The 15,300-nt window shown below is 43.3% G+C and overlaps 1 protein-coding gene across 1 annotated transcript in view; it reads right to left on the bottom strand.

The window, feature by feature from the left end:
- Positions 1-15,300, bottom strand: part of ANKFN1 (ankyrin repeat and fibronectin type III domain containing 1) — a 348,704-nt gene that overhangs the window by 21,172 nt on the left and 312,232 nt on the right. Inside the window, exons 18-19 of the mRNA XM_019636795.1 lie at positions 7,912-8,078; positions 1,489-1,702 (exon numbers count right to left, since the gene is read on the bottom strand). Of these exons, the coding sequence (XP_019492340.1) occupies positions 1,489-1,702; positions 7,912-8,078 (381 nt within the window). The remainder of the gene's footprint in view (positions 1-1,488; positions 1,703-7,911; positions 8,079-15,300) is intronic.

The following is a 15,300-nucleotide window of genomic DNA, read 5'->3' as shown; positions in this document are numbered from 1 at the left end:
TTTGGTAAATCATAGAATCCTTTGGTAATGTAAATTAGCTGTCTTTCAAGTTCTCCCACTTGACCCGTTTTTTTGTTTGTTTGTTTGTTTGTTTGTTTTAGCTGAGCCATCCTGCCACCTGTTGGCAGCTCAGCGGCTGCTCAGCTCAGGCCGGGACTCAAACCGCTGTTGCTCAGAGCTCAAACTCTTGAGCGAGCTCTTAACCAACTGAGCCACTCTGCCAACCCTGACCCGTTTTGATTTTTAGACATTGAGGTTTTTAAAACATAGGAGCATACATACACTTACTCATAGCAAAGGCTCATATCCTCACTAATGTTTTCTATAAGAAGAATCCTAACATTAAATACGATACCTACAGTTTATTGTCTATTATATGCCATGCATCTCTGACATAGATTGTGTTATTCACAAGTAGCTTTTTGAGGTGTAGGTGTGATTTTCTCATTTTACCTATGTGGAATCTGTTCAAGCTCACGTAGCTAGGAAAACAAAGCTGGGATTTGAATCCAGGTCTCTTGATTTCCAAACCCAGCTTCTTCTTCTACACCATGCTGCCCCCTATGGGACAAGCCCACATTTCAGTACTGTTTATTAAAAATATCAGTTATTATTGTAAAGCTTATAAAATGGAAACTCTTAGAAGCTACAGAATCAAGAAAGATGCTTTGAATGTCATCATTTTAATCGACTAGAAAAATGGCCCTATTCTCAACATGTGCTAGGTAGGAGCATTATACTGCCTTTGCCTAGTATGCTTTCTCTCTGTTTTTAGGTATAATGCTGTTTTGTAGAAATCTGTGTTAACCCAGCCATGTTTTTGTGGTTAGCATGTGCCATGTAAATTCAAACGTGATTCCCAAGAGTGGAGGTGACTTGCTGGATATCTCCTCCAGCTTGTCTGTACGTTTTCTCCTGCTTGTTGTATCCATGATGATGCCAGCCTACTCATTTGGTTTTAGGCTGATGCTAGTTTATCCAAGGTTTCTCTCTTTTCCACCTCCCATGTCAGGACACGGGTGCCATGTGGGAGGGAAGTTTGCCCTGAACTCTTACTCAGGCTGAATCGACTTCCTGCCGCATTCCTGTCAGCCCCTGTTTACTAAAAGCCGGGCCCATTCTCCTTCCTTACTTGGTTTGGTCAGAGTCCCTCAGGTGAGTTGGCCCATACCTGGCATCCTAGTGGACTCCATTCTGCACTTCTGAAGCCTCATCCCTGCTCTGGGTTCTTTTGTATCTTGGAAGTTTGGGCTAGAAGTGGACTTGATCTTCCTTACCCCTCAGGGGAGTTGATCTCAGGTGATTGCCTTGGTTTCCCACCCATCCACGGTTCCAATTTTGTTCCCTTTATGCCTTTAGACTTTTACCACTGAGCAGTGTTCCTACTGCTTGCTGGGACCAATGCCCCAGCACAAAAGAACCTCATCAGTGGAGAGGGGACTGAGAATCTGGTGACTGAAATACGTAACTTTAGACCTTACTGCTTACCACTCACTGCCTTTCTTCTGTGCATCTCTGGGGATGGGGATGGGGATGGAAGACAGTCTATATGTGATGACGTAGAGCTGATCTTCTTCAGGTTCTGCTCATCTGAGAGGTCTATCAGCTTAGTGATGTATAAGCCAGAAACTGGTTGCTTGTATCTTGCATACTGAAGAGCATCCATGATCCATCTCATTTCACGCCAGACTTCATCTGTGTGCTTTGGAATAAAATGGTAAAAGACGTTAAGTTATCCAACTGGTATTAAAAAGGAGCAAGTATCCTTGAAAATCCAAGATGATACATTTTCCACAGTATTGGTTTTGAGCCGAATATTTTCAACAGAGGTTTGCTAAGTCAGAAAATACCTCTTCTTTTTAAGAGCATGTGTCTTGCATATTTTTACCTTAGAGGCTGTGTCATTTAGTGCAAATAGCAGATGACCTGGATTCCAGCGGGATCCACCAGTTATTAGCTCAGTAATAACCTTTAGCAAGTCACTTGACCTCTCTGAGCCTTCGCTGCCTTATTTATAAAATGTGGACAAAACATCCCCCCTGTTATACCTCACAGGACTGCTGTGATGATTGGGTGAAATGATGAATTTGAAAGTGTGTTTTAAAACTGTAGGGTACATTTCTCACACATATGAAGTGTTATTAATTCTCAGAATATAATGAAATATTCCTCATTATGATATTGTGGGGAAGGCACATGATAAAGTCTGAATTTTTGAATATGTACTTGAGGGAAAAACGTGTAGTTTTAGTTGTATGTGAACTTGAAAAACAAATCATTACTGGAATATTTTGCTATGCAGAGGTTCATTGATCTATTTTAATAGAAAAGAAATAACTTTATTCAACTTACTACTTTCTTACATATAAAATAAGTGCTTCTAAAGTACAAAATAGCTTAAATAGTTTATTCCTGAGTGATTTAAACATCCTTACAATTCTGGGGGCAGCCCATTTTAGATTGTTACTGTTTGATTTCTGGGTTACCAAAGTGCTTTTAACAACATTTGCATTATAAAGCACCATAGTCATTTCTCTGAAGCCCAGTAGTGGAAAAGTCACTCATGCTTTTGTCTACCTCTGTAGATGGTAGATATTTTCCCACATCTTAATAGACACTGGCCATGAAATTTGGTTATTCTGACTCTCCTCCAGCATGGGCTGTAACACGTCTTTGCCTGGGACCTTGGGGCAGGTGATAGGTTTCGTATCTAATTTCATTGGGTGTCTTGGGCAAGGTGTTAACTTCTTCGGGCCCATTGACTCAACTGTAAAAAAGAGGAGGTTGGACTAGATAATGTCTAAGTTCCCTTCCAGCTCGGACACTTGATCTATTTTTGAAGAACATTTGGAAAGTTGGTGTCCCTCAGCTTCCAGGTGGAAGGTGTTCATTGTATGAACACAGCAAGGTTAAGATTTCTCTGACTGATTGTAGAAGTTTCAAGGATAAGGGACTACCCAGTGTTCCGCTTTATTTTCAAAACTCCTTCTTCAGGACTTCATCTGTTGTGAAAGAGCACTCTTTAAAGAGTGCCCACAAGCTGGTGCTACCAACAAGCACAGCGCAGAGTCTGAAACGCTTGTGCCCTTTTCGTTCTGTCCTGAGGCGACAGGACTTGGCGGCGTATGCAGGGCTGATGATGAAAGCAAGGAGCTGAGCTTCAGGCTCTGTCAGGCAGTGGGTCGGGCAGGGGGTTCAGCAGCGAGTGGGCCCATGAGGAGGCGCTGAGAGTTGTAAAGGCAGAAATCTGAATGAAGTTCAGGGCGTAAAGCCAAAGTGGAGATTCCAGACAAGACTCAGACAAATTTTCTTGATGGGATGGCTGCTCTCTCATCTGGCTTTTATTGGTCCTGCCTCATGCAACATACTCTTGTCTCAAGGTTATTTGAAAGGCACTACATGACTGTGGACAGCTTTTAGAATGCCTGCCAAGGACAGGGGCTGGGCTTTTGTATCGTTTACTCTTGGCTGTGCAAAGAACAAAGTAGGTACTCAATAAATGATTGCTCAGCGAATGAATGAATCAATGAATGAATGAGTGGTTACCTAATTCTTTGGCTCTCTACCCTCAAACAGAACTATTATGAGGATTAAGTAAGATAATGTAGATGAGTGCACTTTATAAACCGTACCTTGTTATACAATTTTCAGTTGTTAAATGACAATCATGATTATTGTAGTGGGCTGAATGTGGCCTCCCAAAAGATATGTCCCCATCCCTGGAACTTGTGAATGTTTATGACCTTTATATGATAAAAGAGTAAATATTCCCTTGTGTGGCAAAAGATGTGATTTAAGTTAAGAATTTTGAGAGGAGGCGTTCATCCTGGATTATCTGGATAGGCCCTAATTCCAATGATAAATGTCCTCATAAAGACATTCGTGTAGGAGTGAGGAAAAGGGAGATTTGGCAGACAGAAGAGAAGGCAAGGTGACCACAGAAGCAGAGACTGAAGTGATGTGGCCCGAGTCAAGGAATGCCAACAGCCTCCAGAAGCTGGAAGATTCTCCCCGAGAGCCTCCAGAGGGAGGCGGCCCGGCCGACCTCTTGATTTCAGGTTTCTGGCTTCCAGAACGGTGAGAATACATTTCTGTTGTTTTAAGCCACTCAGTTTGTGGTAATTTGTTACAGCAGCCCTAGGTAACTCATATAATTATTAATAGTAATCCACTTGTTCTCTTTGCATAAGATAGTTTTAGCCTCATTGCTGAGGATGGATAGTGAGATTCAGTGTAGCAATTTTTTAAATTATGTGTAGAAACAATGTTTCTTAATTTTTCTCAGTGATGAAGTGATGAAGTATTAACTGAAGAAAAATAAAAAACATCGGTACAGGGAGGCCGGTGGACCAAGTTTAACAGACTTAGCTAAGTAGCTCTAAAAGAAGTCCCATTTTCACCCATTTTACCTTACACTGTTGATCTAAAAATAACTGACAACATAATCCCCCTGATTTTAAGGTCCAAATTCTGCTTCTAAAGACCTGCTGACACGTTTTTAAGAAGAAAGCTCATGAACTCCCTAGGTCTGGTGGTTAAAAGTTCTGCATCCATTTCTCACCCTGCCCTTTAAAAATTTCAGTTTTCATCCCATAAATTACACCCCTTTCTCTGTACTCAGGCAAGATAATATTTTTATTAAAATGTAAAGGTGATTGGTTTTCTCACAGCACAGTTACAAGGTGCTTGAGGGGATGATAGATTGGCTATGTTTAATGAGCTGTGTTTCTATTACAGCTTAGGAGCATTGGAAGCATTACAGTATATAAATTATAGCCTAATTGCCCTTTAGGCTTTAGCAGCTCAAACGATGCCAAGCTCCAAGTCTCTGCACTTTGACATTCTGCTGCGTGTGCTGTCTGTGAAGCCTGTATGCCTTATCTATGCCTTTCTGTACTTCCCCCGGTCCAGCCCTCCTCCTGGCTGGCTGCACTCACTCCTTGGCTTCTTTTCCTCACTGTATTTACATAGACTCCCTTGCTCTTTACAATGTTTGGTTTGTGTAGTAACTTCAACACTGTCTTAGATCTGGAATCACACAAATGCTCTCGTGGCTGGCAGTTGCCTCTGCAGGGTATGGTGTGTGGTGGGCTGAACTGTGAATGCCAATGGGTGAGCTGCAGCTGGTTTTCATTCTGAGAGAGAGAGAAAGAGAGATTGAGAAGCCCAGCATAGATAGATAAGGGGATAGGTGACACCACATTATCTTCAGTCGGTGAAGTTATCCATGTTGGATGGAGCAAGGCAGCCCCCGAAGGCTATGGGTGCAGGAAGGTGGGCTGGTTTTATCCTGGCCAAGAAGTGATGTTTTTTTGAACCCTTTGGGAACTGGCTTTTCTCCAAGTGTACATGTACCTGGCTGGGTGGAAGGGAGACGACGTAGAGGGGCGCTCAGGTTACCTGCTTTGGGAGACCAGAGCAGGCTAGAACTTTGACGGATTCCTGGTCTGGCCTGCCTTTATCCATCCCTCTTCATGGTGTGATGAAAGGAAGACAGAAACAGGCAAGGGGGCCCTAGCCTGGATGAAAAAGAAAGGAGCAAGGTAGTCATCACGAGTAAGAATGAAGCCACGGACTCCTGGAGGGGTTTGAGCTGTGACGGACCAAAGAAATCCAGCCTTTTCGTCGGATGCACGTGCCGGATACAGGGAAGCTTAAGAGGCATAAAGCCGAAGCGGAACCTATGGCGTGGTTCAACAGTGCTTCTCTAAAAATATTCATGGCTGTTAAAGAAGTAATGAAACGTTAGAGCCAACCAGGCCCTGAGAAGTCATCTAGTCCAATCCTTTCATTTTACACAGGAGGAAATTGAGGCCCCAGGAGATCCAACGAACTGGCCAATACTCCGAGGTTTGTGAGAAGACTCTGGACTAAATATGTATGCCAGTTGACTTCTGGTCATTGCTCTTCTTACTGCGCGCCCCTGTCCTTTATGTTGGGTTCCGAGGGTAAGCCAGGCCTTCCTATTCTCCACATGCTTCACTCTTCCCACCCCACTCCACCCCGCTATCTGCGTTCCACTTTTACTGGAAATAAAATAAATGATGTAAATGTTTTGAATTGTTAAATACTATGTCCTCAGGTCAAGGGAGCAATTAACTTCTTAAAAGGTTTATTTCTTTAGTTTGAGAGGTCACCTGAGATCTCATTTCCACAGGGAAAGAAGGAGGATAGGATTTGTTCGCCCACCGCTTTGCAAGTATATTACAGCATCTTCTTCCCGAGTCCTTAATAAACCCCAAATCTTGCACATTCATGTTTCAAAGCATTTCCCCTTCTTATTAATGAACGAATGAATAAATGAATATATGATGTACTGCATACTTATGTGCAGGCATTTTGCAGAGTGCTTTACATGCGTTATCTTGTTGAATTCTCTCAGTAACACTGTGAGCTAGTGCTATTATTATTGTCAGCCCTGTTTTACAGATGAGGAGAAATGTGTTTGCCTCATTCACAGCATTTCCTCCTCTTAGGGCCTCACTGCTTCTTGCCTGGATGGTTCTAATAGCTTTGTATCTGGTTTTCCTGCCTTTAGTCTTCTCCTCCTTAAATCCAGGAACCACGTGCAAGTTACGCAGTAAGCATGGCCAGTGAGAACCAGCGCTCACTACACACAACCAGTATGGCCACACCAAAGCACACGGGAGGGCTGTCCTAAACAGCAGGAGAGCCTGGAACTTTCTTACTCCAAAACTTGGGCCAGGTCCCCATTGCCTACAGAATAAAGTGCAGATTTCTCACCATGGCCTTTAATAAAGCTACTTGCATTCTTGTGCTGTTTCTTACTACCACCCTTCACCATTGCCCAATGACTCTTTTTCTGCCCTTTCTGCCTTGTCTGTTTTATACTTTTTCTTTGGATTCCCCCCTCCCCCCAGTCTGTTTCTGCTCTCTATAGTTTAACCTATCCCTCCAGGCCCAGCTCAGATCTCAGATATCAGTTACATCCTCTGTGGCAGCTTTTCTTATACCCACAAGGTAAGTAAGTACATTGTTACTTCTCTGTGTTGATACAGAACTATTTTTTTTTTTAGTCCTCTTTTGGCACCTAACTCATTTTACAAATAGTATTTATATACATTTCTTGTCTATCATAATGGATTTTAAACTCTTTAAGTTCAGGGCCATGTCTAATTCAACTCTATTTCTCTTTCAGTGCCTGACACCTGAGTGTTCAACAAATAATGACCGAATTGAACTGAATATATATCTTTGTGAACTTTTATCACAGGACTATTGCAATTTTACTCATTCTGTGAATTGGATAACTATAGGCAGAAAGATCATACGATTTGTCCAAGGGATTTAGAGGCGATTTCAGACCAGGTCCCAGTTTTCTTGATGACGAGTCAGTACCCATTACAAGACCCTGAGGTTGTCACTGTAAAGGCTTTCTGGCCAAGACCATGGTCAGGGAGCACATTTCCTGACCTCTGTGGTCACACACTGAAGTGTCCACTCTGCCAGAAAGAAGTTCAAAGCGTGAGGAATCTTAAGTCCAACTTGATTTGGGTTAAAATAAACTAATGAGTCATTTTCTTCTCTTTTTCTCTGGAATACTGCGTTAATTAATACAATGGTTCTTTCTGTTGGATTTATCAATGGGCTACCAGGTAAGAATAACATTCTGATGGTGATTTTTCTCTCCACGCGGGGAAACCACTGCTACCCGCCCCAGTGGCTGATGCAGCTCCTAATAACACTGTGATTTATCTGTAGGTTTTTCTTAACCTTTGTTTAAAAATGCACATCTCCCTGAGCTCTGGATTTTAATCGAATCAACAGGCTGCTTGCGCTCTGTGGTCTTTAAATTAGCCCAGGTTGCTGTGCTTTTGCGTGCCTATTTCTAATCCCCCCTACCCTGCCCTCTCTTCCTTCCTTTTACCCCCCGAAGAAACAAACTGTTACCTGCATGAAATCTAAAACTTGCTGGTGTCTTTGTTTGGCAGCTGCAACCTCGCTGTCTGAGATCGCTTCCCTCAGGGACTGTTGGGTATTCAGAGAATCCAGCTCCACAACAGCAGAAAGGCGGCAATACAGACTAATAAATTTCTCCCTGTAGCTGCAAAAATGAACTGGAAAGTGGACAAGCAAAATAAAACATGTTAAGATCTGGTATCAAAATAGAGAAATTCATACCTCAGAGAAAACAAGTTGAATGAAAACATGATTTATTAATCCTATCAGTGGAAAATATTAAGCCATAAATAAATTATAAATGTGCTCTTAAGGGGCCAGTTGTCTGGCTTTAGTCAGACAGTATTCCCTTTTAAGGTTTACCAAGTCCTGGAAAGGTATGGGGAAGTGGGGTTGGCTCAGATGCAGTTTATGATGCTCAGTCCCTAAAGCTGGGGCTGAATGTGTATGTGTGTATGTGTGTATGTGTATATATATATATATATATATATATATATATATATATATATATATACACACACACACATATATTGGGAAAATAAAGTTTGCTTATCACTTTAAAGAAAAAAAAAGCCAAGTAGCATTTGAAACTTAGTTTTATAACCATGTCTGATTTCCAGTATGCAGCTTGTGTGCGCCTTTCCAAGGCCAGAAGTCCCAGAAGATACAAGACATGCTTTTCTCAGGCTGTCTTTTTTTCTGGCTGGAAAGCTTCCCTAAGGACCTAGTATGATGGGTTTTGATCCTCTTCCTGCCTCTCTGCTCCTCAAAAGGAATGATAGAACGGATGCCCTGACAGACCATGTTTATCTTCAGCAAACTTGGCCTTCCTCTCTCAAAAGATTACGGGCCAGAGGAAAGGGTCTAACCTTCCATCATGGAGGAAGGAGAGAGGGGTGTGGGACTCAGCTTGGTGCAGACAGCCTGAGGGAGGCAGATTCTCCGTACCTCTCTGGCTGGCTGTGATCACGTACCATAACTTCAGATTCCACTGGGATTAGGAAAGCGTCCTGATTCAGACTAGTGCAGTACCAGTCTTTTCTTGGCCATTGTTGAATGGGGAGATTCACTCTCCAGGAACTTCACTTTCTGTACCTCTGACCTGTACCAGTGTGTTCCATGTTTTGGAAATATGGCTGTTACAACTCAGCAAATATGTGGAAACGTTTTTATTCTGGCTCTTTGGTGAGGGAGTCTAGGAAGAATATCTAATTACCGCCCTCGGGCCTGGCCTCTTTGCTGTTGATTCCTGAGACCTAGACCTGGCCATTTCGGGAAGATAAAACCATGTTACCTTAAAATGGTAATCTGGGCCTCTGTACACCTGTACGCCTAGTGAGGAAGCCCTTCTCTGCATATCGAGAGATTTCTGTGACCCTGCAATTCCCATCTTACCACTGCCTGCGTCCTTGCTTGATTTCCCCTTAGGGTGAATATCAGGTGGGTTTAGGGAAACCTTCCCTGCCTGTATTTCCTCATCTGGAAGTGGTCGAGAAGAGCAGCCTGGGGGCGTCCGCGCCCCCCCCCCCCCCCCTCCAGCTGTGCGTCTCTGAATTCGGTAGTCTCAGCTCGGGGGTTGCTTGTTGTCTCTGGTGTTGGGTCCCTCCTCCTCACTTCCTCTACTCCACTAACCCCTTGCCCGCCACACAGGAGAACTGATTTCATGTGGCCTCTTAGTCAATGACAGACTGTTGAGCTCCTCCCACGTGATCTGCTTCTACCAGCTCCCTGCTTACAGACACAGCTCCTTTTGACATCAAGATAAAATCGAACCATCTTCTCGCCATACGGAAGTTCCTTGTGGTCCGGAATTTAACTCCATCTTCAGTTGTATCTTCCATCATGCAGCCACCTTCCGTCTCCCACCTCTACCCACACTGACGCTAAACGTGGGTCAAGCTGAACTTATCACAGGTCCTTCTAAGGTACATGCTTTGAAACATGCATCTTCCTGTCCTCAAATCCCCTCCTCTACTAATACCTTCAGGTCAGCTTCTTCTGATACCGATACATGTCTTCTCCGTGGGACCCTCACTGGCCCCTCTTGGCCGCCAGGCCCAAGGAGTCTCTCTCATTTGTGCTACTAGGGCACTCGTTTCTAAATGTATCAGGACACTTAACGCTGCTTTATTGTAGCTGTGTGTTTACTGACTGCCTTGACATTAGACTGTGATTTCTTTGAGGGCGAGAACCATGTCTCCTATTAATTTGTATTTCCTCAAAAACCGGGAGCATTATAGCTTCTCAATGAATGTTTATGGGCTGAATGAACAACATCAACAACAAAAATGCATGCCCTGATGAAGAGGGCAGGCCTTTCCTCCAGGCTCCGCGTTCCTTCCGTCCCTTTTCTCGCTGTGCTCTCGATTTCCCTGTTTTGAAAGGTGTACTTCAGGTCTGTGATATCTACTGGTAGCCTACAGGAAAGAGCTGCCATTAATTTGTAGCTTACTCTTGACCCTTGTAACTCCCTGAATATGCCTTTATGCTTTTCAAGGAGGGATTATATCCCGTTAGCACTTGACAGATGTCCACCCTTGGCTGGAGAGTGAAGAGCCGAGTGTCTCACAGCCTGCCTTTCCAAACCAAGTGGCTTAAAAAAATATCTTTTTCCTTCTTTCTAAACTATAACTTGGAAGATAGGGAGAGGGACTGAAGAATTTCTTTAAAAGAAGCACTATGAGTCTCATCTAAATTCTAAAACCCCAGGGTGTCCACCACTTTCTCTTGTTGTGTCTCCTTGCAGTAGAAGTCTTGGATCAGTGGGTGGTCTCACTGCGCCCACACCGCCCGTGCCACTCACCACAGTGAGCTATGAGGACCTTTCAACTGAAACAGCTTCACTTTCCTGCTCTAGTGGTTTTCATCCAGAGCCTTTAATGTTACTTTAACAAATGTTACTTTAACATAGTCTTTTGTGGTCTAGCAATGATACATTTGGTAGCCATCACCGAGGAGGGGAGGATAGGCTGGAAGCTTCTAATTTTTTTCTAATGTGAATCACATGCATTTTACAGACAAAAATCATATAAGGGTACATAATGCATCATCTGGACCACAGGATTTGTTAGTAATTGACAAACTAAGGCTAACTTTCTGTGGTGTTTTCTCTTCTTTCTATATAAGATAATGACAGATTAAAATGCAGTCAGCACCAACACTAGAAGTCAGATTAGGAGTAGAGTAGAGTGGGAAGTACTCGGGCTTAGGTGTCAGACATTACTGGGTTAGAATCATAGTTCTACCACTCACTTACTACCTGCATGACAGCGGCATGTAACCTCAGGGAGCCTCAGTTTGCTCATATCTGAGACAGGGATAACAATGCCTACCTAAGATTAAATAATATACACAGAATGCCCAGAACAGCATGTGGCACATACCAGATAAAAAATAAGTGTTTGTTCACACCCCTATCTCATCTCCCCAGGAGGAATGAGGCATTTAGTAGTTAGACTATTAGAATAGGATTGAGGTTAGTTAGAATAGTCTCCCTAAAGATCTCTAACTCAGTCAAGTCCTAACCAGTCTGGGTCACAGAGCCTCTTTTGGAAGCTAAGGAATTGACAAGATTACCTCCTGGGGTCAGTTTTAACTCCATGATTCTTTGCCAAGGTGTCAGAAAGAGCCTGGGCACAAGATGCCCCTCTCAAGATCCCTGGTAGTGAATGAGTAGACAGTTGGAATTCAGGACTGGTATCCTAAATCATGAAAAATGGGCATTAGGAATGAGGGTTGAGACTGTGCCATTTCTTGTAAGCCTGTGGCCTGGATTCCATTAGGCTCAATGCCTGGATATCCCACAGGCACCTCAAAACTCATCATTTGTCAAACTGAACTCATCATCTCTCCCCTCCCCCAAACCTGTTCCTCCCCTAGTATTTCCTATTTTGGTAGATGGCAACATTATCCATCTCAGCACCCTATTCAGACTCTCTGGCTCCTCCATCTTGCTCTTCAGCCACATTAAATCAATCACAAAATCCTATTGATTCTAACTCCTAAAGTCCTCTTGCCTCTGCTCCGTCTTCTACACCCCTACCGTGGCAGCCTGGGCTAGGGTTTTGCTCACTGCCCACCTGGGTCACTCGCTTATTGCCTCTAGTCTCAGCTCTTTTTTATTCTCTCCTGCAATCCATCCTCTGCAGAGCTGCTCAGAACCAGTCAGACCATATTATTCCTTTTTTTAAGATCTTTTAATGACTCCCATTTGCCTATAGGATAAAGTCTAAACTCTTTAGGAGGGCATAAGTAGCTCTTCGTGATTTTGACCTTTTTAATTTTTAGTTTCATCTCCTGTCACTCTTCCTTAAATGCCTTAAGCATCTGTCATAGTGAGCTACTAAGAATGTGCTTAATTGGGCTGCATTTCTCCAGGTCTCCAAGCCTTTGTGCATGCTGTTCCCTCTGCTTAAAGTGATTTTCTGCTCCGCCTTTTCTTTCCTCTTCTGAATGTTTGTTTATCCTTCAAGGCCTAGCTCAAATATTATCTCTGTAAGGAAGGATTAGGTGTCTTTCCTCTGAAATTCCACAGCCCACCTCTTACAGCAGTGCTTTCGTTGTATTGGGCCTGTTGGTAGAGATGTCTGTGTCCTCTGCTGGATTCTAGACTTCTGGTGGACGGGTTGTGTCTTATTAATACCTGTGTGTCCAGTCCCAGCACAGTCCTTGGCATATAGTGGAAATTCAGTAAATGTTTGTTGAATGAAGGATGTAGCCAAGCACCGAAGTATGAAATATATACCAGGTTTCAATCTATCTTTTAAAAACCCCATTTTTATATCTTGCTAATCCAGTCATTCTGAATCATAGAGCCAAGGAAATCAATAAAAATCAACTTTCCTCATCACAGGCCTGCTGTCAGTGGTGACTGCCCATAGGGTCAGGGCAGGGCGACCGCTTCAGTTCAGGCGAGGCCAGTCCTCAGGAGGCCATGTCCCTGCACAGAGTCTCTAAGGGCACATGATGCTGCTTTTCCTTTTGTTTCTGGGAACAGTATAAATAGTGACCCTTGTCAGCCCCCAGCACATGCCTTATTACAGCGGAGGAGCGCAATCCTGCTTTTGGCCAAAGGATGGGGGAATGTCAGGCCTCAGGTCATGGAGAAGGAGTGGGTCTGAAGTGTCCCACTTTGCCTCAGGTCAGCCCCGCTCCAGCATCTCACGTCATCCCCGTGTGATGACCAGTCCTGTGCAGGAACACCTGTGGGTTTGGCCAGCCTCATCTTTCCTCCAGGACACACAGGGCTAAGCTCCTTTATCATTTAGTCCTTGCTCCATCTATTTAGTGCTGGAACAGGCCCAGATGCAGTTTTCCATAGCTGGTTAGCAAGTTATTTATGCTTCACTCAGGCCACTGGCAGGGTTGTGGTCAGTTTGCCAAATCTCAAATACTTCCATTGGGACAGGGATGACTTACACAAGTCAAACTGAAATATAGAGGAATGCTTTATTATAATGTCCATAGTCCCATAATTTGCATCTTTTCAAGTTGTATTACAATTTCCTATGTTGTTAATACAATCTTCTGCATTGTGGCTGAATTTCCAACAACCTTCTGTTTCTCAGAAATGCTTACTGTTTGTGTTGACCTTGTACGCTGGACCTATCTATGGAAGAAGGAAGTCCCTACTTATCACCTACACTGATTTCTTAGCCAAACACTCTCTTGCTTTAAGGCCTTTGCACTTGCTGTTCCCGTTGCATGGAAATCTCAGGTCTCTGCTCAAATGTATCTTCTGCAGAGAGGCCTTCCCAGGTCCTCTTATACAAAACTGCAGCTCCTGTCACTGCACTCCAGTCCCTTGCCCTGATTTATTTATTTTTCAGAGTCCCCACTACTGTCTGACATTTCTAATATCATTGTTTGTTGATCGGTTTACTATTTGTCTCCCCCACTAGAAGGGAAACTTCACGAAGAGTTTGTTCATTGCTGATTCTTCAGTACCTAGAATAGTACCTGGCACATAGTAGGTTATTTAAAATAAGTATGTATTGATGAATTAATGAACAAATGAGTGGAGAGAGGAAATTGTAGAATAGAGAGTAACATCAGTGGGACCAAGTGTGGCTGCCCAAGAATAGCGCCTGAGCCTTCCAGAGAGCAGAAAGCAGGGAGACTTGCAGGGCTTGGTCCTCCAGGGTCTTGGGAATCATATACTATTCTGATTGATACCAAATCATTGGTTCTCCCACCAAGGCCACTGAGGCATGGGGAAATGGATTTCATGTAGTTTTGCCTGCAATCATGGAACAGTATGACTGTTTTACACAGCATGGACTCCTGGTTAGCTCTCCAATGGAGTATTTTCCTTAGTTCTTTTCCGTTAGTTACCAACGATCCGTCCTTAGGAAGTCATTCGCTTTCATGGTTTCTGATGTTGTCAATAAGCACGGGTCAGACTTCTGTGTCTAGTACCCGACTTGCCCTCCTGCATTTCTATGCCAGTTGGACATGTCCACTCAGGTGTTAAATCAGCACCTTCATACTCAAGATGTTCAGAGCTCAAAGCATCACTTTGCCCCCAAACCATGTTCCTCCCTGACTTCCTGACTTCTTGTAAGGGCAGCAATAGTTTTACAGTCTTTGAGGCTGGAAACCCTGGGGATACTCTCGACTTCACCTTTTCTTATTCAAAAAGTTGCCCAATCTTGTTGATTACTCCCAATGTTTCTTGCATCTGTATTTGTTTTTTTTGGGGGGTACTGTTTCTACCTTAACCCTGGGCTATTATAATAACCTCTGAACTATTCCCTTCAACCTTGCTTTCAATTGATCTCAAGCAGACTCCTCAGCCTGACTTTCATGATACTGCCCAGGATGTCCGCAACTTGTCCGTACAGCTTTATGGCCACTATTTCCTCACATCACTTCTCGGATCTAGCCAAATTGGACCACTTGTTCTTTTCCTGACTCTGAGTTCTTCTAGTCTCAAGTCTTCACTCATTCTGCTTCCCGACAAGAAAGCTTTTCTTATTACCCATGTTTATTAACATCCTGTCCATTCTTTAACACCCACATCAAATAGCCGCTCCTCCAATTCAGCTTTCTGGTATCTTCTTTGAGAAAATGTTCTTCCTTTTATTTTAATATCGTTTAATTCTAATGATTTGGGCACATCCTACTTCATTAAAGTGTAATTGGTATTCTTTTACTCCTAGCACTCTACTGAAAGCCCCTGAGGGCAGAGCCTTTGGCTTACTCATCTCGGAATCTCCACATTAGGCACCCAAACTATATACTTATTAACTGGAATTGGAATACTTTGATCTAAACTATATCACCTACCAGCAATACAATTACATCATGGAATAATAATGTTCTTTGGGTACGGAACTCATTAAACAGTCACATTCACACCCAGGCCTCTTGAGAGTGGTA

This window comes from Hipposideros armiger, unplaced genomic scaffold (genome assembly GCF_001890085.2).
Source record: "Hipposideros armiger isolate ML-2016 unplaced genomic scaffold, ASM189008v1 scaffold_29, whole genome shotgun sequence".
NCBI classification, from domain to species: domain Eukaryota; kingdom Metazoa; phylum Chordata; class Mammalia; order Chiroptera; family Hipposideridae; genus Hipposideros; species Hipposideros armiger.
This window is presented reverse-complemented; position numbering and strand designations above follow the sequence as displayed.